This window comes from Oncorhynchus tshawytscha, linkage group LG05 (genome assembly GCF_018296145.1).
Source record: "Oncorhynchus tshawytscha isolate Ot180627B linkage group LG05, Otsh_v2.0, whole genome shotgun sequence".
Taxonomy (NCBI): domain Eukaryota; kingdom Metazoa; phylum Chordata; class Actinopteri; order Salmoniformes; family Salmonidae; genus Oncorhynchus; species Oncorhynchus tshawytscha.
Window position 1 is genome coordinate 49,946,403 of NC_056433.1, and position 26,371 is coordinate 49,972,773.

General features: G+C 42.9%; 1 protein-coding gene across 4 annotated transcripts in view; it reads left to right on the forward strand.

Moving 5' to 3' along the window:
- Positions 1-9,246: 9,246 nt before the first annotated feature.
- LOC112250759 (low-density lipoprotein receptor-related protein 8) overlaps positions 9,247-26,371 on the forward strand; it is a 33,016-nt gene continuing 15,891 nt past the window's right edge. For 2 of the 4 annotated variants that reach the window (XM_024421167.2, XM_042322038.1), the window contains exons 1-9: positions 9,247-9,467; positions 10,320-10,451; positions 10,896-11,012; positions 11,973-12,344; positions 13,132-13,251; positions 13,559-13,684; positions 23,973-24,144; positions 24,283-24,498; positions 24,934-25,052. In XM_024421167.2, coding sequence (XP_024276935.1) covers positions 9,407-9,467; positions 10,320-10,451; positions 10,896-11,012; positions 11,973-12,344; positions 13,132-13,251; positions 13,559-13,684; positions 23,973-24,144; positions 24,283-24,498; positions 24,934-25,052 — 1,435 coding nt within the window. In that variant the 5' untranslated portion in view covers positions 9,247-9,406. The remainder of the gene's footprint in view (positions 9,468-10,319; positions 10,452-10,895; positions 11,013-11,972; positions 12,345-13,131; positions 13,252-13,558; positions 13,685-23,972; positions 24,145-24,282; positions 24,499-24,933; positions 25,053-26,371) is intronic. The other 2 variants (XM_024421166.2, XM_024421168.2) reach the window with 2 other exon arrangements.

The following is a 26,371-nucleotide window of genomic DNA, read 5'->3' on the forward strand; positions in this document are numbered from 1 at the left end:
AGTCGCACAGCTAGCACTGCGATGCAGTGCCTTAGACCACTGCACCACTTGGAAGCCCATCACAAAGTGCTTCTATAGAAACCCAGCCCAAAACCCCAAAAAGAAAGCAATGCAAATGTAGAATGCAATGCTTAATTTTCATATTTAGTTTCCTCATTACTCCTCGTGTTTTCGATGTCAAACACGGTGGGCGGGGTTTTGATAACGTGAGGCAGAAGAGGTTGCCTGATCTTGCTAGCTACGCTCAGACAGAAATACCGGTACTGTTCATTGCATCCACATTAATGTAAAAGTGTTTAGAAAACATTATATTCTTATTTACAATAAAATGACGTGTACATAGTGTCCCCCCCTTTTTGTACAAAGTGCTGTAATTTCTAAATGGTTCACCTGATATGAATGAAAGTACTGCACTTTAACATCAATCATTGTTTGATTTCAAATCCAAACTTTTGGAGTATATGCTTCTGTCACAATAATTGCGGTGGGCACTGTATATATTTTTTGACACAGTGACTGTGAGAGAAAGGACCAGTTTAGCCATTAGTCTTTGAGTTAGTGGGACAGTATTTACAAAAACTGATTGTCATATATGCAGTGGTAGTTAAGTGTTTGGCCAGTAACCGAAAGGGCGTTAGATTGCTCAGGGATTCGAACCATGTGAAAAATCCTCCTGTGCCCAAACTGCTCCTTTAAGTCACTCTAGATAAGAGCATCTGCTGAAATGTAAAAGTAACTAAGTGAAAATACTTAAGTACTAAAGTAGTTTTTTGGGGTATCTGTACTTTACTAAACTCAGCAAAAAAAAAGAAACATCCCTTTTTCAGGACCCGGTCTTTCAAAGATAATTGGTAAAAATCCAAATAACTTCACAGCTCTTCATTGTAAAGGGTTTTAACATTGTTTCCCATGCTTGTTCAATGACCCATAAACAATTAATGAACCTGTGGGAAGGTCGTTAAGACAATAAGTATACAGACGGTAGGCAATTAAGGTCACATTTATGAAAACTTAGGACACTAAAGAGGACTTTCTACTGACTCTGGAAAAACACCAAAAGAAAGATGCCCAGGGTCCCTGCTCATCTGTGTGAATGTGCCTTAGGCATGCTACAAGGAGGCATGAGAACTGCAGATGTGGCCAGGGCAATAAATTGCAATGTCCGTACAGTGAGACGCCTAAGACAGCGCTATAGGGAGACAGGACAGACAGCTGATCGTCCTTGCAGTGGCAGACCACGTGTAACAACACCTGCACAGGATCGGTATATCCGAACATCACACCTGTGGGACAAGTACAGGATGCGAACAACAACCGCCCGAGTTACACGAGTCGCAGTTTTGTCTCACATGGGGGTGATGGTCGGATTTGCGTTTATCGTCGAAGGAATGAACGTTACACAGAGGCCTGTACTCTGGAGCGGGATCGATTTGGAGGTGGAGGTTCTGTCATGGTCTGGGGAGGTGTGTCCCAGAATCATCGGACTGAGCTTGTTGTCATTGCAGGCAATCTTAACGCTTTGCGTTACAGGGAAGACCTCCTCCCTCATGTGGTACCCTTCCTGCAGGCTCATCCTGACATGACCCTCCAGCATGGCAATACCACCAACCATACTGCTCGTTCTGTGCGTGATTTCCTGCAGGACAGGAATGTCAGTGTTCTGCCATGGCCAGCAAAGAGCCCAGATCTCAATCCCATTGAGCACACCTGTGACCTGTTGGATCGGAGGGTGAGGGCTAGGGCCATTCCCCCCCAGAAATGTCCAGGAACTTACAGGTGCCTTGGTGGAAGAGTGGGGTAACATCTCACAGCAAGAACTGGCAAATCTGGTGCAGTCCATGAGGAGGAGATGCACTGCAGTACTTAATGCAGCTGGTGGTCACATCAGACACTGACTGTTACTTTTGACTTTGACCCCCCCCCTTTGTTCAGGGACACATTATTCCATTTCTGTTAGTCACGTCTGTGGAACTTGCTCAGTTTGTCTCAGTTGTTGAATCTTATGTTCATACAAATATTTACACATGTTAAGTTTGCTGAAAATAAACGCAGTTGACAGTGAGAGGACATTTCTTTTTTTTGACCACTTTTACTCAACTACATTCCTAAACAAAATATGTACGTTTTACTCCCATACATTTTCCCTGACACCCAAAAGTACTCGTTACATTTCAAATGCGAAGCAGGACCGCAATATGGTCTAATTCACACACCTAACAATATAATTGTATTTTCATCACTACTGTCTTTGATCTGACGGACGTTACTTTTTGAGCCGAGTTCGCCATGGGCTTTGAACGGGGCACCCGGCTCACACCTGGGAGGCAGCCCAGTTATCAAAACAATCACTTTTCACTCACTGTAATCGCCACCCACCCGAGCCAGCTTAATCGAATCCCCTCATTGTAATATCGCTGTAACCCTCAGCGACAGGAATAGGCGTATAGCTGGTTGAGAGAGCACTTGAGGACTGCATCCCATTTCTCCACCCTTCTCTTATGGTGTGCACTTGCAAACTCCTCCATCATGGAAGTATGCACGTGCACACGTCAGGAGAAGGGAGGAGAATCGGGACACCGCTCGGCAACATGACAGTAACTCTGCAAGTCCAACTCATTTGAGTACTGCCTATGACAGGGATCAACTAGATTCAGCCGCGGTCAGCGGGCCGGAACATACACTGAGCAAAAATATAAAAGCAACATGCAACAGTTTCAGCAATTTTTTTTTTATCAGTCAATTTAAATAAATTAATTGGGCCCTAATCTATGGATTTCACATGACTACAAAGGGGCGCAGCCATGGGTGGGCCTGAGAAGGCACAGACCCACCCACTGGAGAGCCAGGCCCAGCCAATCAGAATGAGGATTTCCCCACAAAAGGGCTTTATTACAGACAAATACTCCTCAGTTTCATCAGCTGTCTAGGAGGCTGGTCACAGATGATCCCGCAGGTGAAGAAGCCGGATGTGGAGGTCCTGGGCTGGCGTGGTTACACTTGGTCTGCGGTTGTGAGGTTGGTTGAACGTACTGCCAAATTATCAAAAATGACGTTTCTTGATATGCCACACCTGTCTGGTGGATGGATTATCTTGGCAAAGTAGAAATGCTCACTAACAGGGATGTAAACACATTTGTGTACAACATTTGACAGAAATAAGCTTTTTGTGCATATGGAACATTTCTGGGAACTTTTATTTAATCTCATGAAACATGGGACCAACAGTTTACATGTTACGTTTATATTTTTGTTAATTATAAAAACTAAATTATTCTACCTACTGTACTGGAGTGTGAGGCCAGTCATGGCCTAACTACAATACATTCTCCATTACTCCTGTTCCTCTAAGAAAGTGAAATAGAGCCCTAGACACCACTTCCCTCCATTTACCTCCCCCACTACACCACCCAAACCCCAACCCCGTCCAGCCTCTCTAACCCTTTCACACAATCTCTCCCTATCTACGCCATACAGTTCACAATATATCAACACATGCTCCACCGTTTCCTCCATTAAATATTCATCACACAGACCTGTTTCATGTCTCCCGGTCATCCACAATGTGGCATCCAACCACCTTCTGCTTGATTGTCCACCCGTACGCCTTCTGCTTACCCCCTCCTCGCTCCCAGCCTCCCCCAGTTGCCGTGACCACAGGAGGTCCTTCTGAACTCCCTTTTATCCTTGCCCAGTGCGCTAATGCAAGTTTGTCCCGCCTTGTCCTCAGTGGCAGTTCCACACTATCCACCTGCAATGCCTCAACAGGTGTCATCTTGAAGGCACCCACACACAATCTCAGGGCCCTTGACTGTATCCACCTCAGGCACTGTAGTGCAGTTTTGGCTGCCGATCCATTTATAAAGCACCCATAATCCAAAAATGACCTGATCAATGCCTGGTACATACAGCATACAACGTTTGTCTATCTGACCCCCAATCATATCCTGCCACTGCCCTCATGAGGGTCAGCACCTCCCTACACTTAATTTCAATATACTCAACATGTCTCTTCCACATAAGCCTCTCATCAAACCACATACCTTTTTTTGTTCTTGAATGACTTAAATAAATAAAAATAATATTTAAAGTCATGAACTCACTAAATATTTAAACTCACTACCTATATCCTGGCAGTATTGGAAGCCTAACATCTTTAACCTTCCTCCTAGAAAACACCATGAAGCAGGACTTGGCCCCAGACATCCTAAACCCCCATGTTAGAGACCAATCTTCCACAACTCCCACAGCTTCTTGAATCTTCCTCATCGCATATTTCACATTCCCACCTCTCTTCCATACAGCCTCATCATCGTCATACAAGGCCACACCCACTCCCTGTCCCACCTCCTTAAATACTGTATATCATCAGGGTGAACAATACGGGACTAACCACACTTCCCTGAGGAGTAGCATTGTCCACTTCAAACTGCTTTGATAATTCTGATCTAACAAGAAGTACATGATCCAGATATACAGACATCCCACAATGCACTCAACTTGATCAACAAACCTTCCCTCCATGTGGTATAGTAAGCTTTATCAATGTCAAAATACACAACACTCATCACATATTTGATTGTCAGGGCCCAGTACCTCCCCAGATTTCATTATGGGAATTAAAACCACCACACAATATTACCTTCTTTACCCCTACACGTGCTATCAAGATTTGCAGGGGTTATAGAAATGAACTAAAACAATGTTACCTCTGTTCCTACATATTTCTATTCCCACACATTCCAATTCCTGTATCTCCAATACTCTGTACCCCATTCCATCTTTAACGAACATAGCACAATACCCACCCCGAACCCTCCATTCTATATCACCGTACCGAACTGAAACCTGGAATCAGCTCCAGTTGAGGTTTGAGCCATGACTCTTAGACACACACAACATCTGGCACTACATCCATGTCATATACAAACTTCTTAAATTCCTGCCTGATAGCTATTAAGCTTCTAGTGTTCCATTGAAGGGCGGCAGAAAAACCCCATACTAAATATGATGTTCTAATACTTCATTGAATAATCCCTACTGTTGACTGACCAATCACCAACGAAGGGGCATAGACTTCTGTTCCGAATTTCGGCTTGCCTCACAAAAACAAATGTGTGCCCGACCAGCCGGAAAACCCCTCACCGAAGTCTTAAACGAAAAAAAAATATGTCGTAATATACAATGTATGCACAAACTCTGTCAAACTGTTTAGGCTGGGAAGTATGCGGACCCTTTAGACAGAGAAAATATGCCCAACGCGGCGGGAATATCTGTCTCCCCCCAGAAGGTGACGTTTTTTTGTTGTTATTTTGCGCACCAAGCATGGCGTTTTTGTATGGAGGTCAATGAGAGTGTCGAATTTGGTCAACAAAATAATAAATTACTTATTTACTATTTGAGGTTTATTTGATTTAATAGAAGTTTCGTAATGCTTAAGTTGTTACGAGTGTACTGATATAATTAGGACACATGACATTCCGGCAACTTTGAGAAAACAGTTTTTGTATCGGAGTTGTCCCGAAATGTCTGCATATTCACGCCATTAGGCTAGTAGCATAGCATCTCTCTCCATTGAATACAGCTGTTGACGTCAACAACCGTCATCGAATATTCAAAATGGATTACAATAACAATAGAACACCACATGCACTGGGGTAGAGAATAATCAACAGTGTTGCTGTGGACACTGGATAATCTAACACACACACACACACACACACACACCTGTTTGACCTTGCTGTGATACTGTAGGCCTATTTGTTACTTTCTGAGTCAATTCAGGTAGCATCCAATGTCCTGTGTTTGTGTTAACCATGGCAGCCAGCATTGTAGATCATCAGTGTCTGTGGATCCTTTCCCCTTAAATGCATTTTTAATGTCAGCCATGCCCAACTTTTCAAAGAAACACCATTTATTTAAATGTCAGTTGTCCAACTGAACGTATTCAACTGAAATGTGTCTTCCGCATTTAACACAACCCCGCTGAACCAGGGGTGTAATAACGAATGTGTGTTACCATGCTTGTTACAAGTTAGTGTCAGCATCACAACACATGATATTTCAGCCTGCACAAACCACGTAATAGGTGTTAGCCAATTGAAAACCGACCACCTCATTGACACATCTGCAATAAATATCTGGAGTCTGATGCCCAGGCCCAATGGCACAAACAGTTCACATAAAAAAATACTTTAAATTGTTCAATCATTTAACAATGCATTTGACAATGGGTCAATTACTTTAACCATCAATGAAACATGTTTCTACACATTAATAAGCAATTATAGTCAAAATTGTGAGAGTCATTTGTGCTTGTGAAATTGTAAGCCTTATTAAGCTTGGTTGAATAATGGTTGATAAATGCACTTAAAATGGTCATAAAACAAACTATTCCATCATGTAACCTTGCAAGGGTTTCACTGTTGAGGAAGATTCTCACTTTTGGATGGGATGCTTTGGTGCAATTATTTATTTATCCAAGGAATTAAGGCATCATGTCAAGATCTCCCCATCTACACAATACGCTTGAAATAACGATGATGTGCAAAATCCATAAAAGATTGCCTTGAAAGAAACAAAGTGTTGTAGGTCAAAGACGTCAGCATAGGATAGAGAAAGTACGATTTATATACAATTGTTTTTCTTTTTTGGAATCATGAATTCTGCTGGACGATTTAGCATAGGTAGTTAACTAGCCTAGTGTTGGTTAGCTAGCTAACTGTAGCTAGCTAGCAAACGTTAACTGGTGTTTTTGTTGGGTCTACCAACTAGGCTAGCTACCTAGCTAGTGAACATCTACATAATAGGCTTTCCATGCAATATGAGTTTTTGGGGAATAGTTAGCACGCTAGCTAGCTACCTAAAGCTGGCAAATGATGAGCTAGCCTATAGGGAGGAGGTCAGAGACCTGGTCGTGTGGTGCCAGGACAGCAACCTCTTGCTCAACGTGATCAAGACAAAATAGATGATTGTGGGCTACAAGGAAAGGAGGACCGAGCATGCCTCCATTCTCATCGTGCTACGGGTGGGTGCTGCTATGGTGACCAGTGAGCTGAGATAAGGTGGGGCTTTACCTAGCAAAGACTTATAGATGACCTGTAGCCAGTGGGTTTGGCGACGAATATGAAGCGAGGGCCAGTCAACGAGAGCATACAGATCGCAGTGGTGGGTAGTATATGGGACTTTGGTGATAAAACGGATGGCACTGTGATAGACTGCATCCAATTTTTTGAGTAGAGTGTTGGAGGCTATTTTGTAAATGACATCGCCGAAGTCAAGGATTGGTAGGATAGTCAGTTTTACGAGGGTATGTTTGGCAGCGTGAGTGAAGGATGCTTTGTTGTGAAATAGGAAGCCTTCTACATTTAATTTTGGATTGGTCCAAACACACTAAGACAGTCGTGAAGAGGGCACGACAAAACATATTCCCCCTCGGGAGACTGAAAAGATTTGGCATGGGTTCTCAGATCCTCAAAAGGTTCTACAGCTGCCCCATCGAGAGCATCTGACTGGTTACATCACTGCCTGGTATGGCAACTGCTCGGCCTCCGACCGCAAGGCACAACAGAGGGTAGTGTGTATGGCCCAGTACATCACTGGGGCCAAGCTTCCTGCCATCCAGGAGCTCTGTACCAGGCGGTGTCAGAGGAAGACCCTAAAAACTGTCAAAGACTCCAGCCACCCTAGTCATAGAGTGTTCTCTCTGCTACCGCACGGCAAGTGGTACGGAGCACCAAGTCGAACTCCAAAAGGCTTCTTAACAGCTTCTACCCCCAAGCCATAAGACTCCTGAACAGCTAATCAAAGGGCTACCCAGACCCCTATTTTACGCTGCTGCTACTCTCTGTTTACGCTGCTGCTACTCTCTCGGATGACACCCATATGGTAAACCCCAGTCAGGGAGGTAAATTTAGTGGAAACTTGCCCATTTGTTACACCTCTAATAAGACTGCAATTACCACCAGTTACATGTTATTACACTGTAACTGAGTTATTACATCTAACTACTTGTTAGTTAATTACACTGTAATAAGGACCCCTTTAAATTAAATGTTACCGAAAATCCTAACAAATCAGGTAAAGAGCACCATGTGATGCAGAAACATATGTGGGAACTCCTTCAAGAGTGTTGGAAAAGCATTCCAGGTGAAGCTGGCTGAGAGAATGCCAAGAGTGTGCAAAGCTGTCATCAAAGCAAAGGGTGGCTACTTTGAAGAATATAAAATATATTTTGATTTGTTTAACGCTTTTTTTGGTTACGACATGATTCCAAGTGTTATTTCATAGTTTTGATGTCTTCACTATTATTATACAATGTAGAAAATGGTAAAAATAAAGAAAAACCCTTGAATGAGGAGGTGTGTCCAAACTTTTGACTGGTACTGTATATACATATATTTTTGTTGTTGCTTAACAGGTGGGGCTCAAAACAGGAACGACAGGTCTGTTTTGTCAACTAAATCAATGTATTCCAAACACGGGTTGCAACCATGATCTCAATGATTTAGGTAGCCTAGTAAATTATTCACCCTTCTGGTATGTTCTATTGCGAACTACATGGGACTCGTTGTTAACCTACTGACAATTATTATTATTATTTTTTTTTACTTATTAGGTCGAAATTAATTGCAATACAATTGCAATACAAAGCCTGAAATATATTAGCATAACTAGCCTACAAAGAACCACGGTGGACCCAAGGTAAATTGAGAGGCTTTTTCTTCATAATAAAACGTGTCCCACCCAGTGCAACATGCCCACCTCTGCTCACTGGGGCGTGGTTTACGGAGCGCTCTCTGAAATAAACGCTCGTAACGCCGTATTCCAACAGATTGAGTGATCTGCACATAACCTGCACTATCCCGACTCACTAGATCCGCATTTAAAGTGGCAAATGCGCAATTAAAGGGGAATAACACTCAAGTCAAAATGTGTTTGTTTTCTTCCACACCTAAACATGTTTTTCCTCTGATATGATTTACGCATTGACATGGACTCAGAACCTCAAATTTCGTTGTTTCTCTATTAACAACTATTTTAAAACCAGGGTAAATGAAACTGAGAACATAACGTGGGAAAACATAAAAAATAATTTGGGGAGAAAATTCACAGATTTATGTCAAGGACAGTTTCATAAACTGCGTTATTCTCCCTGAAGCAGGTCCTTGCTCCTTCACTGACCATTATATCTTGGCTGGCTACATTCGGCAATGCATGGCAGTGGCAAGCTATTTACGTTACTGCATGCGACTCAACACCAAGAAAGGGTTTCAGCTTCACAGACGTGTTCAGTTCAGATTTCGAACACATCGCAACACAACCGTTTTTAACGCTGCTCGTCTTATTATCTCCCGCAACATTACGTCATTCGCATGCGCCTCTGCCTGCAGACAACGAAGGACAGAGCATGGGATATCTTAGTAGAATACTTCTTCTTACTCAGTTGCTAACCTTACATCATATTTGGGGTAAGATAAACGTGCCAGTTACATATTTGCACGTGTTTCATTGGTATTTGTTATTTTGGATTTGCGGCGCGTGTAACGTTTCCTCGGCTTGTGTAAAGAGATGCACAATATTTCCATCGCCTGATTCGCAGCTGTTTTATGACGTGTAGCCCACATTTCTTACATATCTGCACTTGATAGCGCATGTTATGAAAATACTTGCTGTAAAATGTTTATTGAGTTGCTACTGCACCTTTGGGACTACCCCAAATCGAAGTAATTAATTCAAAGTTTCTGTAGACACTTTTCACATCTCTCTTGCTGTAAGAGTGGGTATAGCCAAAGCTCTCGAAAAACCCTGCATAGAGAAGGTTTTCAGCAGTTAGCTTCGCCCAAGGCTGGCTCCGTGTGAACTACAATTAAGAAACTCTTAAGGATCGGCCCCTTTTTTAAATGTACATTTTCGTCTAAAATGACATACCCAAATATAACTGCCTGTAGCTCAGGCCCTGAAGCAAGGATAATATGCATTTTCTTTGTACCATTTGAAAGGAAACACTCTGACGTTTGTGGAAATGTGAAAGCAATGTAGGAGAATATAACACATTAGATCTGGTAAAAGATAATAGAAAGACAAAACCAACCGCTTTTTTGTACCATCTTTGAAATGCAAGAGAAAGTCCATAATGCATTATTCCAGCCAACATGCAATTTAGATATTGGCCACTAGATGACAGCAGTGTATGTGCAATGTTTTAGTCTGATCCAATGAACCATTGTATTTCTGTTCAAAATGTTGTAAATGTAGTTATCGTCTATGAATGGGCTTGGGTAGTTTATAAGAAAATTCCAAATTCATCTCTCCATTTGTAGGCATTATAGGGAACACCCTGCCGACCTGTGAACAGTCCCAGTTCAAGTGCAGAAATGGGAAGTGCATTCCCGGCCTCTGGGTGTGTGACAGAGACAGAGACTGTGAGGATGGCAGTGATGAACTCCGCTGCAGTGAGTGACAGTGGAGGGGTTTTCCCTGGTCAAAGTCCAGTGGATCATAGAGAGGCTGAATTCCCCAGTACAGAGGGATGTACCTGTACTAACTTGAGAGTATCTAGTAGCAGGGATGTCAGAGTCCAAAGTCTTGGATTTTGCTGATTTTCATACTTGGCCATATCAGTTGTGAAATTGGATCTGTTTGACCATACTGTAGTATGTACATCTGTGTTATCATTGTGTACTCTGGGTTGTGTTCACTAGACACCAAATATAAGAAAAGTATCAAACGGGGAGCGACTGCTTGAACATGTCCTATAAGAAATGCTGTTTTTGCTACAGTGCACTATGAATATGATCCAGATCACATGTACGTAAAATGTATTGATATAATGGATTAATTGCATATAACAATTTTGTCATTTGTGAAAAGAGAATTTCATTTTGGCTGTGTTTCAGGGGAGCAGACCTGCCCAGGGTTTCTGTGTAAAGATGGAGGCTGCGTTGCCCAGAGTGTTCTCTGTGACAACACTCCGGACTGCCGTGACGGCTCTGACGAGTTAGAAGACACCTGTGGTAAGAGCTATGGGAAAGATGATACCTGCCATGTGGGTTGGGCTCAAGTAACACATGGAACAAATTGCTCTGAACGTCAGTGTGTGAAGTGCAAATTTCTTTATCCATCCGATTTCCTAACAGCCTCTATCATAATCCTAAACACAATGGGCCACATTCACTAAGCCTTTGCACAAATGCAAACTTTGCTTAAAGCAGCAATCAGCAGTTGAAGAAATAACAAATTTAACTCCCCACCCGTTTCTGTAAAAAGTTGAGGGATAGAGCTGGAGAAATGTAACCACTTTCAACTTCTATGGATGCAAGGATTGACCATCCAGGATTTAAAATATATCGTTTTAACCATGTTTTGAGGCTATATAGGGTTTGTTTACATCTACTTTGTTTACAAACATTGGAGTGAATCTAGCTTATATTTTGGTGTACGACAGTTGAACAAAGCTCAGGAGGCATTTAAGTTATATTCTTCAATAACCAATGGGTACATTTCTTTAATTCAGTAGTCCAACAATGGATGAAGCAACTGCAGATTGCCCCTTTACATTCCAGAGGGATTAAAGCATAACAGTAACCAGCAAATCCAGGTTTACAGAATAAAAAGACCTAAACAGCAATAAGTAAAGCTGAGCTGTGTTTGTACACCAATGACCGAATGTGTAAGGGCAGTGTGCAATATGTATGTGGTCGTACGAGACGTGTAGAATATGTATGACTCAGGTAACGTACAATGTATGCATTATGTTATTGACTGTGTAATGTACAGTCTTTTTTTTCTTAGACAATTTCCCCCTTTAGGACATTTTTAAGGTTCATTCTATCCTAGTTTACTATAATAATAATAATAATAATAATAATAATAATAATAGGTGCAAACTTTGCATTTAAAAGCTTAGGAATTATACCCCTTTATTGAAGGTACATGACCACTAATTCCTCTCTATGGGCTCTCATCTTTCCCAGGTTTGCGCCACTGTAAGAAGGATGAGTTTGCCTGCAGCAGTAGCCGATGTGTATCCCTCCGCTTCCGTTGTGATGGCACTGACGACTGTGGCGACGGCAGTGACGAGGCCTCCTGTCAGAACTGTACAGCCGACTTCTTCCTCTGTGAGAGGACAGGGAGCTGCGTTGCCAGGGCCAAGCTGTGCGACGGTCGGCCCGATTGCCCTGACGGGCAGGACGAGGGCTCTGGCACTTGTCCCTCCGGCCAGCACCCTGCCCCTCACACCTGCTCAATCTCTGAGTTCAGTTGTGGGGACGGCCAGTGTATGCCTCACTCCTGGAGATGTGACCACTCGCCTGACTGTGCTGACGCGAGGGATGAGGATGACTGTGGTGAGAGAGAACGTTTGTCACTTTTTCACATTACATGTAGATCTTTAGGCAGAAAATGGAAGAGTATGGACTGAAACGCAGACCACTTGGACTTGTCTAATTTGAACACAACCATGCACGGCTGTTCTCATCTTTATAGACGAGCAGAGGGCAAAATAGCTTAACCTCTCAAGTTGTAGCCTACTTTAGGGCCCTATAAACTCTGTGATGCGGACAGAATCACAGAATCCAAACAGAATTCAACTATATTGAAAAATGTATTGGCCCTAAGAATGTAATGCTATTGATATTCTATAACTAAGTCTAGCACTCGACTGAAAAGCACTTTCAATTTTCTACTGAACATGCTTTTTAGTCCAGGAGTAGGCTTAATGTTGCTCCAAGAAACTGGCAAAATATTCTGGAATTTTATATAATATATTTTGGATCTGTGCACTAAAACTAGCTTTGTTTCGTATCCTGTAATTGATTCCCTGATAGCCTATATAGTGTCACATTGTTTGGATAGGTAATGTCCCTTATCACAATGATATCTTTGTGTCTATGCCTTCTGTTTTGTTTGGCATGGTACACCATGTTTGGCTAAAATATTGACATTTTAAAGGCACACAGTATTGGTTGACTTATTTGAATGATGCAGGCACATTACGTAAGAAATGACAATGGGCAAATGTTCTCCAACTTGTTTCCGACTATGCTACAGAATGATTATGCAATGTTCCATTGAACTGTCTTGGTCCTGTATTCACTCTTCCCTGTCACTGACCCTGTATCTCTCTCTGTGTAGATCAGGATGAGTGTCTGGTGAACAATGGTGGCTGTTCTCACCTGTGTGTGGACCAGCCGATGGGCTTCCTCTGTGACTGCCCTGCTGGTATGAGGCTGGTGCATGACTCCCAGTGTGAGGGTGAGTGGCCTCTTTTGAGAGACATTGATAGGGCCAAGATTTTTATGGACCGTGTCATGCGAGTCCAACAGTCGGTCCCAGGTCATGGGGTCAGGAAAACTAATAGCCCAAGTCTTTGGTCACACCAGCACACTACAATGAATCTGTGGTAATTGGTTGATTTGATGACTCAAATTACATTTCTGGTAGATTCCAATTAAGAGTATGTGACAGAACACCAATGAAACGCAATGAGAGTGAAAAGTGAATGTTTTCCAGTCAGAAATATCCCCTTGAAATAATGAAGAAATACCCCTTTTTTCCTCAGAAATTGACATGTGTCTCGACTCTGACGTCTGCAATCAGCTATGTGTACATGTCAACGGGACTTTCTCCTGCGACTGCCATGAGGGCTACCTGATGAGCCCAAGGACAGGGGAGTGTAAGGCTAAAGGTGAGGGCAAAATACAACAAGTTACTGATAGCATATGTTTGCTCACAACGTTTGGAATTTTGTTCACACTGATATGATAAGTTCTGAGATAGTTGAAACGTCAAATGCTTAGGGCAGATAACATTTTTGACAAAATGGCACTGTTTTTGTTGTAAAATGTATTGTAAGAATATGAATAACAGAGTACACACACACACACAATGGTATGCTTTTTTTTCACCAGGATTTAGGTACATTAAATGTTCAAATATTTTCCTGTCACAATGTAAGCCAGCGCAATTCTTTATCAACCCACCCGCCCAAGGTGGGGGAATTTGCACCACTTGACAGCTGGCTTTACCTGACAGGATTTTCTATGAATGTCAATGATTTACTACAAGTATCTCAACACAAACCTGACCTTCTAAATGTGTGCGGGATAGAGGCTTGAACAAGTTTTTTTTTGAGCGAACAGCATTTTATTTTTGTGATCATCAGAGTAATTAATTAATGATAGAGCTTTCTGTTGCTCTAATCTAGTGAATAGGGAGAATAATTACATATTTACAGCCAGTATTCGAATCCAAATGTATTCATGGGAAGGTTGCACCTCCGTCACTCGGCCGCATCACGCCATTGTTATGAACGTTCTAAAGACATCTCAGCCATAGTGACTCCCGAAAGTCGTGCCCAGTCATAACGGGGGCTGCTGATTGCTCTGTGTAAATTACACTATATTGTCTTGGTAATCTGATGATGTTGCTAAAGTAGGCAGATCATTTGTAGGAAGCAACTTTGTCATCATCATTATGATGTTGTCAAATTTACTTTAGACAGATAACAATGTCGCCATCCCTACTGCCCGACGTGTGGAATTTGCACCACTTGACAGTTTCTATACAGGATTTTATATGAATGTCAATGACTTACAAGTATCTCAACACATACCTGACCTGCTGAATGTGTTCGGGACAGAGGGCTTGAGCAAACAGCTTTTTTGTTGTTGTGATCATCAGAGTAATTAATGATGGATCTTTTCATTGCTCTAGTGCAGTGGTTCCCAAACTTTTATAGTCCCGTACCCCTTCAAACATTCAACCTCCAGCTGCGTACCCCCTCTAGCACCAGGGTCAGTGCACTCTCAAATGTTGTTTTTTTGCCATCATTATAAGCCTGCCACACACAGACTATACGCTACATGTATTAAACATAAGAATGAGTGTGAGTTTTTGTCACAACCCGGCTCGTGGAAAGTAACAAAGAGCTCTTATAGGACAAGGGCACAAATAATAATAATCTATAATTGTCCTCTTTATTTAGTTATTTTACATATAAAACATTATTTGGTCATCGAAAATAAATTGTGAATAACTCACCAGAGGTTAATGAAAGGATGCACATAACTCTGCAACGTCGGGTTGTATTGGAGAGAGTCTGTCTTAAATAATTTTCCACACACAGTCTGTGCCTGTATTTAGTTTTCATGCTAGTGAGGGCAGAGAATCCACTCGCACATAGGTACGTGGTTTCAAAGGGCAATAGTGTCTTAACAGCACGATTTGCCAAGGCAGGATACTTTGAGCGCAGCCCAATCCAGAAATTTGTCAGTGGCTTCTGATTAAATAAAATTTTCACTGAACGTCTTGTTGCAATTCCAATGAGGCTCTCTTGTTCAGATATCGGTAAGTGGACTGGAGGCAGGGCAGGAAAGGGATAATGAATCCAGTTGTTTGTGTCATTTGTTTCGGGAAAGTACCTGTGTAATTGCGCACCCAACTCACTCAGGCGCTTCACTATATCACAAGTTCATTTGCACACAAAAAATCATACAATGATGGAAAAACCTGTGTGTTGTCCTTGTTAATGCAGACAGAGAAGAGTTCCAACTTCTTAATCCTAGCCTAAATTTTGTACTGTAAATTGAATATAGTTGCAGAGAGTCCCTGTAATCCTAGATTCAGATCATTCAGGCGAGGAAAATATCACCCAGATAGGCCAGTCGTGTGAGAAACTCGTCATCATGCAAGCGGTCAGACAAGTGAAAATGATGGTCATTAAAGAACTTTAAGCTCGTCTCTCAATTTAAAAAGTCTCAATACTTTGCTCCTTGATAACCAGCACACTTCTGTATGTTTTAAAAGCGTTACATGGTCGCTGCCCATATCATTACAGAGTGCAGAAACACACGAGAGTTCAGGGGCCTTGCTTTAACAAAGTTAAACATTTTCACTGTAGTGTCCAAAACGTCTTTCAAGCTGTCAGGCTTTCCCTTGGCAGCAAGAGTTTCTTGCACGCGCGTTACTACTCCACTCTCTCCCTGTCATGGCTTTTGCACCATCAGTACAGATACCAACAGCAGCTACGTTTGTCCACATACGGACCGTTAGTGGAATTCAAATCAAATCAAACTTTATTCGTCACATGCGCCGAATACAACAAGTGTAGACTTTACCTTGAAATGCTTACATACAAGCCCTTAACCAACAGTGCAGTTCAAGAATAAGAAAATATTTACCAAGTAGACTAAAATAAAAAGTAGTAATAAAAAGTAACACAATAAGAATAACGAGGCTATATACTGGGGGCACTGGTACTGAGTCAGTGTGCGGGGGTACAGGCTAGTTGAGGTAATCTGTACATGTAGGTGGGGGTGAAGTGACAAACAGCGAGTAGCAGCAGTGTACAAAAGGGAGGGGGGGTCAATGTAAATGATCCGGTGGCGATTTTTATTAATTGTTTAGCAGTCTTATAGCTTGGGGGTAGAAGCTGTCGAGAAGCATTTTTGTCCTAGACTTGGCGTTCCGGCACCACTTGCCGTGCGGTAGCAGAGAAAACAGTCTATAACCTTGGTGACTGGAGTCTCTGAAAATGTTATGGGCTTTCCTCTGACACTGCCTATTATATAGGTCCTGGATGGCAGGAAGCTTGGCCCCAGTGATGTACTGGGCCGTTCGCACTACCCTCTGTAGCGCATTACGGTCAGATGCCGAGCAGTTGCCTTACCAGATGGTGATGCAACCGGTCAGGATGCTTTCGATTGTGCAGCTGTTGAACCTTTTGAGGATCTGGGGACCCATTCCAAATCTTTTCAGTCTCCTGAGAGGAAAAGGTTTTGTCGTGCCCTCTTCACGACTGTCTTGGTATGTTTGGACCATGATAGTTCGTTGGTGATGTGGACACCAAGGAACTTGAAACTCTCGACCTGCTCCACTACAGCCCAGTCGATGTTAATGGGGGCTTGTTCGGCCTGCCTTTTCCCATCGTTCACGATCGGCTCCTTTGTCTTGCTCACATTGTGGGAGAGGTTGTTGTCCTGACACCACACTGCCAGTTCTGACCTCCTCCCTATGGGCTGTTTCATCCTTGTCGGCCTACCACTGTTGTGTTGTCAGCAAACTTAATGATGGTGTTGGAGTCGTGTTTGGCCACGCAGTCGTGGGTGAACAGGGAATACAGGAAGGGACTAAGTACACACCTCTGAGGGGTTCCAGTGTTAAGGATCAGCGTGGCAGACATATTTTTGCCTACTCTTACCACCTGGGGGCAGCCCGTCAGGAAGTCCAGAATCCTGTTGCAGAGGGAAGTGTTTAGTCCCAGAGTCCTTAGCTTGGTGATGAGCTTTGTGGGCACTATGGTGTTGAATGCTCAGCTGTAGTCAATGAACAGCATTCTGTTCATTCTTACATAGGTGTTCCTTTTGTCCAGGTGGGAAAGGGCAGTATGGAGTGCGAATTGAGATTGGATCTGTTGGGGCGTTATGCGAATTGGAGTGGGTCTAGGGTGTCCTGTAGGATGCTGTTGATGTGAGCCATGACCAGCCTTTCAAAGCACTTCTTGGCTACCAACGTGAGTGCCACGGGGCGGTAATCATTTCGGCAGGTTACCTTCACTTCCCTGGGCACAGGGACTATGGTGGTCTGCTTGAAACATGTAGGTATTACAGACTAGGTCAGGGAGAGGTTGAAAATGTCAGTGAAGACACTTGACAGTTGGTCCGTGCATGCTTTGAGTACACGTCCTGGTAATCCGTCTGGCCCAGTGGTTTTGTGAATGTTGGCCTGTTTAATAACCTCTTGATTCTAGCCATCCCGGATCCGGGATTGTGAATACAGCCTCAAGCTCATTACCATAACGCAACGTTAACTATTCATGAAAATAGCAAATTAAATGAAATAAATATGCTAGCTCTCAAGCTTAGAGTTTTGTTAACACTGTCATCTCAGATTTTCAAAATATGCTTTTCAACCATAGCAAAACAAGCATTTGTGTAACAGTATTGATAGCTAGCGTAGCATTTAGCGTTAGCATTGAGCAGGCAACATTTTCACAAAAACAAGAAAAGCATTCAAATAAAATCATTTACCTTTGAAGAACTTCGGATGTTTTCAATGAGGAGACTCTCAGTTAGATAGCAAATGTTCAGTTGTCCAAAAAGATTCTTTGTGTAGGAGAAATCGCTCCGTTTTGTACATCACGTTTGGCTACCAAAAAACCCCGAAAATTCAGTCATCAAAACGCCAAACTTTTTTCCAAATTAACTCCATAATATCGACTGAAACATGGTAAACGTTGTTTAGAATCAATCCTCAAGGTGTTTTTCACATATCTCTTCGATGATATATCGTTCGTGGAAGTCTCCTCTCTCCCCTCAATCACATGGATCAATGCGTGCAGCTTGGAGATTACGCACCAATTTAGACAAAGGACACCGGGCGGACCCCTGGTAAATGTAGTCTCCTATGGCCAATCTTCCATGATATGCCTACAAATACGTCACAATGCTGCAGACAACTTGGGGAAACGACAGAAAGGGCAGGCTCATTCCTGGCGCACTCACAGCCATATAAGGAAACAATGGAAAACAGAGCCTCAAAAATTCTGCTCATTTCCTGTTTGAAGTTTCATCTTGGTTTCGCCTGTAGCATGAGTTCTGTGGCACTCACAGATAATATCTTTGTAGTTTTGGAAACGTTAGGTGTTTTCTTTCCAAAGCTGTCAATTATATGCATAGTCGAGTGCATCTTTTCGTGACAAAATATTGCGCTTAAAACGGGCACGTTTTTTTATCCATAAATTAAAAGAGCGCCCCCTATATCCAAGAAGTTAAAGGTTTTGTTCACATCGGCTACCGAGAGCATTATCACACAGTCATCCAGAACAGCTGTTGCTCTCGTGCATGCTTCAGTGTTGCTTGACTCGAAGCAAGCATAAAAGGCATTTAGCTCGTCTGGTAGGCTCGCATCACTGGGCAGCTCGCTAGTTTTCAAGCCCTGCCACATCCGTTGAGCGTCAGAGCCGGTGTAGTAGGATTCAATCTTAATCCTGTATTGACACTTTGCTTGTTTGATGTTTCGGGGATAGCGGGAATTATGTTCAGATTTGCCAAATGGAGGGTGGGGGAGAGCTTTGTATGCACCTCTGTGTGTGGTGTAAAGGTGGTCTAGGATTTTTTTTTTGTGTAAAACTGATTTAAGTTTGCCTGCATTAATGTTCCCGGCCACTAGGAGCGCCGCTTCTTGGTGAGCATTTTCTTCTTTGCATATGGCCTTGTAGAGTTGGTTAAGAACGGTCTTAGTGCCAGCTTTGTTTTGTGGTGGTAAATAGACGGCTACGAATAATAGAGATGAGAACTCTCTTGGTAGATAGTGTGGTCTACAGCTTATCATAAGGTACACTACCTCAGGCGAGCAATACCTCGAGACTTCTTTAAAATTAGACATCGCGCACCAGCTGTTATTGACAAAAAGACACACACCCCCACCCCTCAGCTTACCAGAGGTAGAGTCTCTGTTCCCCCCGGTGCATGGAAAGTCCCGCTAGCTCTATATTGTCTGTATTGTCGTTCAGCCACGTCTCGGTGAAACATAAGATGTTACAGTTTTTAATGTCCTGTTGCAAGGATAATCTTATTGGTAGGTCATCAATTTTATTTTCCAATGATTGCACGTTAGCAAGAAGATGGAAGGCAGTGGGAGTTTACTCTCTCGCCTCCGGATTCTCAGAAGGATGCCCGATCTGAGGCCCCTTTTCCGGCGTCTTTTTTTCACGCAAAAAGCGTGGATCTGGGCCTGTTCCAGTGAAAGCAGGATATCCTTCTCGTCGGACTCGTTAAAGGAAAAATCTTCTTCCAGTCCGTGGTGAGTAATCGCTTTTCTGATGTCCAGAAATGATTTTCGGTCATAAGAGACGGTAGCAGCAACATTATATACGCAATAAATAAAAAAATAAGTTACACAAAATGCAAAAAAAAATTATAAAATAGCACAACTGGTTGGGAGAATGTAAAACGTCAGCCATGTTCTTCGGCACCATCTTCCCACGAGAGAGTAACGGTTAATGTGATTGGATGTTAATTATTTGACTAGGCTACCTGTATTTGACATTTTGTTGTTATTTCGCTGAACACTAGATTATTTTATTTTATTTTTGGCAGGGAAATGAGGCCTCGTTGGAAAATATAAATGGCCTGTTTGAAAATGTGAAGGAAAAAAAACTGTAAAAAATGTTTTATATATATAAAAAAATGTGAATCACATTTTTATATGGCGTACCCCCGGTGGCATTGCGCATACCCCTGGGGGTTAATTACATCAGCCAGTATTAAAAACCAAATGTATTGTTGTTTTCCAACACCAGACCATGCAAGTCTGTTCAGAACAACCCAGGCTATGATGCCATATCATCTTATAACTACATCAAACAGTGATCATAAACGTTAGAACTGTACACTGAAAATATCAAACATTAGGAACACCTTCCTAATATTGAGTTGCACCCCCCGCCGTCGTTGAAATTTCCTGTATTACCAAATCTTGCTAGAGCTGAGATGAGCTCCATCACAACCCTGTGACTCTCAGATCAATTCCGTGTCTATAAATGAATTCTCTGAGAGTGCTTACATATTGGCAACTGAGATCCTTTATAGCAAAGACACACATAGCCAGACAGCATTGGCTATAAATTATCATTCAGTTTGGTCTCCTAAACTAAGTTCTTACCTCGCTCTTGGTACCACTTCGGACCAAAAACATTACCTCATCCAATGGCATATATCAAATACACCCCCTCCTGGACAAGATCACAGAGAGACAGTGAGCCTCCTAGGCCATATACTAAATCAAGATAAGGGCAACCTCAGAGGGGACATGAAAATAGTTAGACACATTCCCATAAGAAGACAAGCCTAACCTCTCCCCAATGGGAAAAGTAGGGAGTGACTGGCACACAGACATTGTGGAGCCAAGAGATAATTGGTTCCCCCTCAATCATCCCTTCACATGGTTTAAAAGATACTTTTACATATGAAAATTAATAAAACATCTTATTTATAAATGTTACCTAAAGGTTTCTGATTCTGCCACGACACCCCCCCCCCTTTGCCCTCAGAACAGCCTCAATTCATCGGAGCATGGACTCTACAAGGTGTCAAGCGTTCCACAGGGATACTGGTTCATTTTGACTCCAGTGCGTCCCACAGTTGTGTCAGGTTGGATGGATGAGCTCTGATGTCATGTACAGTGCATCATGTTACTGTACAACCACTGAGTTCCAATTTAGGTGTTTATCAGTGCTGCCATATCTGCCATTTTCAACCTGTTTACTAGTGTGAACATTTAAACGGGCGGCATGGTAGCGTAGTGGTTAGAGCGTTGGACTAGTAACCGGAAGGTTACTAGTCCAACAGGCTTCAGTGACCCACTTGGCTTCAGCTATGGCCTCCTCTTTGCCAGGCCTCTCACAATGGGCAGACAGGGGTCCTGGGATGGACAGCTCAAACAGCTTCCCCACATACGGTGTTGGGTCAAGGGTGACCTCGTTGAAGAGGAGATCCAGGAGCCTGTCTATGTAGACTGTAATTCTTTTGAAAAGGGTCATGTTTGTTAAATGAGTTTGGGTTTGTTGATGTAGTGATCTACTCTTTCTACAATGTGTTTTCTAGTGTTTTTGAAGTACTCAATTTGAAATATGCAATATTTGGTTGTGCACTTTTTGTGAAATTTTTTAAATGTTTGTATTAGGACTTTTTGTGTGCCTGAAATGCTCAATTGATTTGAAATGAATAATATGTTGATGTCTGTCTTCACATGCTTCACAACATATCCCTCCTTTGCCTTGGGAAAGCTGATTTTGTGTCACCGCATTCCTGCGGAGTGATTGCCTTGGAAGCTGTGTAGACAGAGTAGATATTTCATTTTCTAAAATGTCTACCATTACAGCTTGATGATAGTGGAAAGGAGTTGGAAAGTGAAATTATAATACCGCTACCCCAGGGGTAAATTACAAATATTATACACACTAGGGTTGAATATTGCCCTTTGGTAAACTCTAAGCAGGCTGTCATGTGCATTTTACTGAGGAGTGGCTACCGTCTGGCCACTCTACCATAAAGGCCAGATTGGTGGAGTGTTGCAGAGACCGTTGTCCTTCTGGAAGGTTCTCCCATCTCTACAGAGGAACTCTGGAGCTCTGTCAGTGACCATCTGGTTCTTCGTCACCTCCCTGACCAAGGCCCTTCTCACCCGATTGCTCACTTTGGCCGGGCGGCCAAGTCTAGGAAGAGTCTTGGTGGTTCCAAACTTTTTCCATTTAAGAATGATGGAGGCCATTGTGTTCTTGGGGACCTTCAATGCTGTATAATCTTTTTTGTACCCTTCCCCCAGATCTGTGCCTCGACACAATCCTGTCTCGAAGCTCTACGGACAATTCCTTCGACCTCATTGTTTAGTTTTTGCTTTGCTGTCACTGCTCTCATTCTACATAAAATAGTGTTAAATTAACACAATGTTAAATTCACACAATGGCATCCAGTAACAACAGTGTTCTTTTTCTACACAGATGAAAAGGGGTTAGTTGCCAGTATTGTTCTACCACATTCTGCTTGAGCTGTCTTATGGTTTGCCAATAGTGTGCAACTGCAGCCTGTAATTCGGGGACTTCCTACATGTGGGTACGTCCCCGTCCTGTGAAGTCATCTTTGCTAGCTACTGGTAGATAGTGTCCTTCGCTCCCGCCTGCCGAACAACTGCCCTCACCATTGTTAACAGCACTGCGGGAAATCCGTGCCCGACAGGCAGGGGCGAAGCACACTGTATACAGGTCGATCATGCTACTACAGCAGGCGGAAGGCTGGAGCAACACTGTGTGCTAACTAGTTGGTTGCCTTGCTTGTTAGCGACACCGTGTGCTAGCTTGCTAGTTAGCTAACTAGCACACGGTGTCGCCTCTCCTCCCACCTGCTGTATACCGGAATGGTTTATCGCTCCTGAGTGGCGCACCGGTCTAAGGCACTACAGCTCAGTGCTTGAGGCATCACTACAGACACGGCCTGAATTCAAACAAGGGTATCACATCTGGCCACGATTGGGAGTCCCATAGGGCGGCGCACAATTGGCCCAACATCGTCCAGGTTTGGCCGGTCTAGGCTGTCATTTTAAAATAATTTGTTCTTAACTGACTTGCCTAGTTAAATAATGCTGAAATAAAATAAAATCAGCAGTTGGCATCCAACATTATGGTGCATTACTGCCATATACTGTATTGGAGCACCCCTGCCTCCTGCCTATGGACTGGAGTCATAGCTTTAAAATGTACCAACAGAACTATAAAGGGGGGTTCCTGCAGATGCCAGAATACCCACATGCAGGAACACCACAAATTGCGGGCTGCAGTTGCACCTTTCTTCGGTTTGTAAACAAAGCCATATGATACGCACGTGATGACTGTTTTAAGGCGTTACTTATTTAAATGAGTTAAGATTCTATGATGCTACGATTGGTGTATAACATTTCCAGCTTTACCTGACGTTGCATAAAGCTAGAAATAATGCCTGCCTCCTGAATCCAAACATTTGACTAGGGCGAGGGGACCAGTAACTTTATGATCAACTTTGTCAATGTACCAGCTACAGTCATTTTTCATACTTGGGTCACTGTTCGATACCTTTTTAAACAGAAGCAAACGAAACAGGGAGGGACCTATCTGAATTTGTCCAATATAAATATTGTTGCAAAACATTCGGTTTGGGCTAATGATTACATCCCTCTTTCTCTTTGCTAATGATGCCAGTGTGCGTTCAGTCTTCAGTCTGTTGCATGTAGAGTAACCTAACCTTAGGCCCTGCATTACTGAAGGTGTGACATTGGAAATTCAAATTGATTAAGCTAATAAACAAAAGTGATATTGGAAAGGGCAGGATACATTTTTTCATTTGATGTGCATATCTGTCTACTATTGCCCTTTCTGTCATTGTGCTTGTTGATGTATTTTTGTTAGTCCTGAGTGTCTGGGACTGATTTGAGTATACTCGCAGGAGACGTGGCTCAGCTGGTGTTGAGCAGTTCTGAGGGGGTGCGCCGGGTCAACACTGCCGGTATGGAGTACAGGGAGATGGCTGCTCACTTACTGGGACCAGGGCCAATGGCTGCCCTGACTGCAAACCGCACTGTCTACTGGGCAAGGCCAGGACAAGGCTCCATCTACAGGTACACATCTCAGAGTTAAACACTTTCTGAATCTGGCCCTTGTTAATATCAATATGAATGTTGACCACAGTTCTTTTGCTCTGAAATGGTACTAGATGTTAGTTCCCATACATTTGATCTGTCCTGCGTGCCCTTTAGGATCTCCATGGATGGGAAGCCCCTGGAGCCTGTCCTGCTGTTGAAAGGCCATGGTGCTGTCCTGGGTCTGGCTGTGGACTGGATCCATGAGCTTCTCTACTGGACCAACGCTGATACTCACTCCATCGATGTGGCCCGTCTGGACGTCTCTGCACAACGCCTCCTGATTGGAGGGCTGGCCATGCCCACTGGAGTGGCTGTGGAACCCTTGTTGGGGTAGGCTGGATTGGAAGTTCTCAATATTAGTCGTGGAGACCTATTGTATGCACCCAGGTCATTGTGCTTAAATAAAAAATATTTTAAAAACTCAACTACATAATCAAATTCTAAATATTAGATATATATATTTGTTTTTACTATGAAGAAATATGTTTTTTTAAGATGTATTCTCAATTTCAATAAGGGTTTTCGATCTCAAACATGGCCTCCTATTAAAAAAATTATAATAAAAATGAAATCAGTTCACTGTACCCAAAATGTAAATTAGTAGGCCTTTGAGCGCAAATTACAGTCTCCAGCTTGCACAGAGTTTCATAGGGTTTAGATCAACACTAATTTAGATGGTTCAAAGTCTGTCTTGAATGCCCCCAGGAGAGATGTGGATGTCAAAGCCGGATCCAATGTAGTCATGGAGAGCTCCTGTTTCCCCAGGTTCTTGTTCTGGGCAGAAGGTGGCAGCTCCCCCAGGATCGAGCGTGCTGGCCTGGATGGAGAAGGCAGGCTGCCACTAATCACCTCAGCCATATGGAACCCAGTCGCCATCTCTCTGGGTATGTTTGGCTGTTCTTCTATACATGTGTATTACACCAAACTGGTTTTATATTTCTTGGAATGTAAGTGTTTTTAATTTTTTTATTTTACCTTTATTTAACCAGGTAGGCTAGTTGAGAACAGGTTCTCATTTACAACTGTGACCTGGCCAAAATAAAGCATAGCAGTGTGAACAGACAACAACACAGAGTTACACATTGAGTAAACAATAAACAAGTCAATAACACAGTAGAAAAAAAGGGGAAAAAAGAGTCTATATACATTGTGTGCAAAAGGCATGAGGTAGGCGAATAATTACAATTTAGCAGATTAACACTGGAATGATAAATGATCAGATGGTCATGTGCAGGTAGAGATACTGGTGTGCAAAAGAGCATAAAAGTAAATAAAATAAAAACAGTATGGGGATGAGGTAGGTAGATTGGGTGGGCTATTTACAGATGGACTATGTACAGCTGCAGCGATCGGTTAGCTGCTCAGATAGCAGATGTTTAAAGTTGGTGAGGGAGATAAGTCTCCAACTTCAGTGATTTTTGCAATTCGTTCCAGTCACAGGCAGCAGAGAACTGGAAGGAAAGGCTGCCAAATGAGGTGTTTGCTTTAGGGATGATCAGTGAGATACACCTGCTGGAGCGCGTGCTACGGGTGGGTGTTGCCATCGTGACCTGTGAACTGAGATAAGGCAGAGCTTTACCTAGCATGGACTTGTAGATGACCTGGAGCCAGTGGGTCTGGCGCCGAATATGTAGCGAGGGTCAGCTGACTAGAGCATACAGGTCGCAGTGGTGGGTGGTATAAGGTGTTTTAGTAACACAACGGATGGCACTGTGATAAACTGCATCAAGTTTGCTGAGTAGAGTATTGGAAGCTATTTTGTAGATAACATCGCCGAAGTCGAGGATCGGTAGGATAGTCAGTTTTACTAGGGTAAGTTTGGCGGCGTGAGTGAAGGATGCTTTGTTGCGAAATAGAAAGCCGACTCTAGATTTGATTTTAGATTGGAGATGTTTGATATGAGTCTGGAAGGAGAGTTTACAGTCTAGCCAGACACCTAGGTACTTATAGATGTCCACATATTCTAGGTCGGAACCATCCAGGGTGGTGATGCTAGTCGGGCATGCGGGTGCAGGCAGTGAATGGTTGAAAAGCATGCATTTGGTTTTACTAGCGTTTAAGAGCAGTTGGAGGCCACGGAAGGAGTGTTGTATGGCATTGAAGCTCGTTTGGAGGTTAGATAGAACAGTGTCCAAGGAAGGGCCAGAAGTATACAGAATGGTGTTGTCTGCATAGAGGTGGATCAGGGAATCGCCCGCAGCAA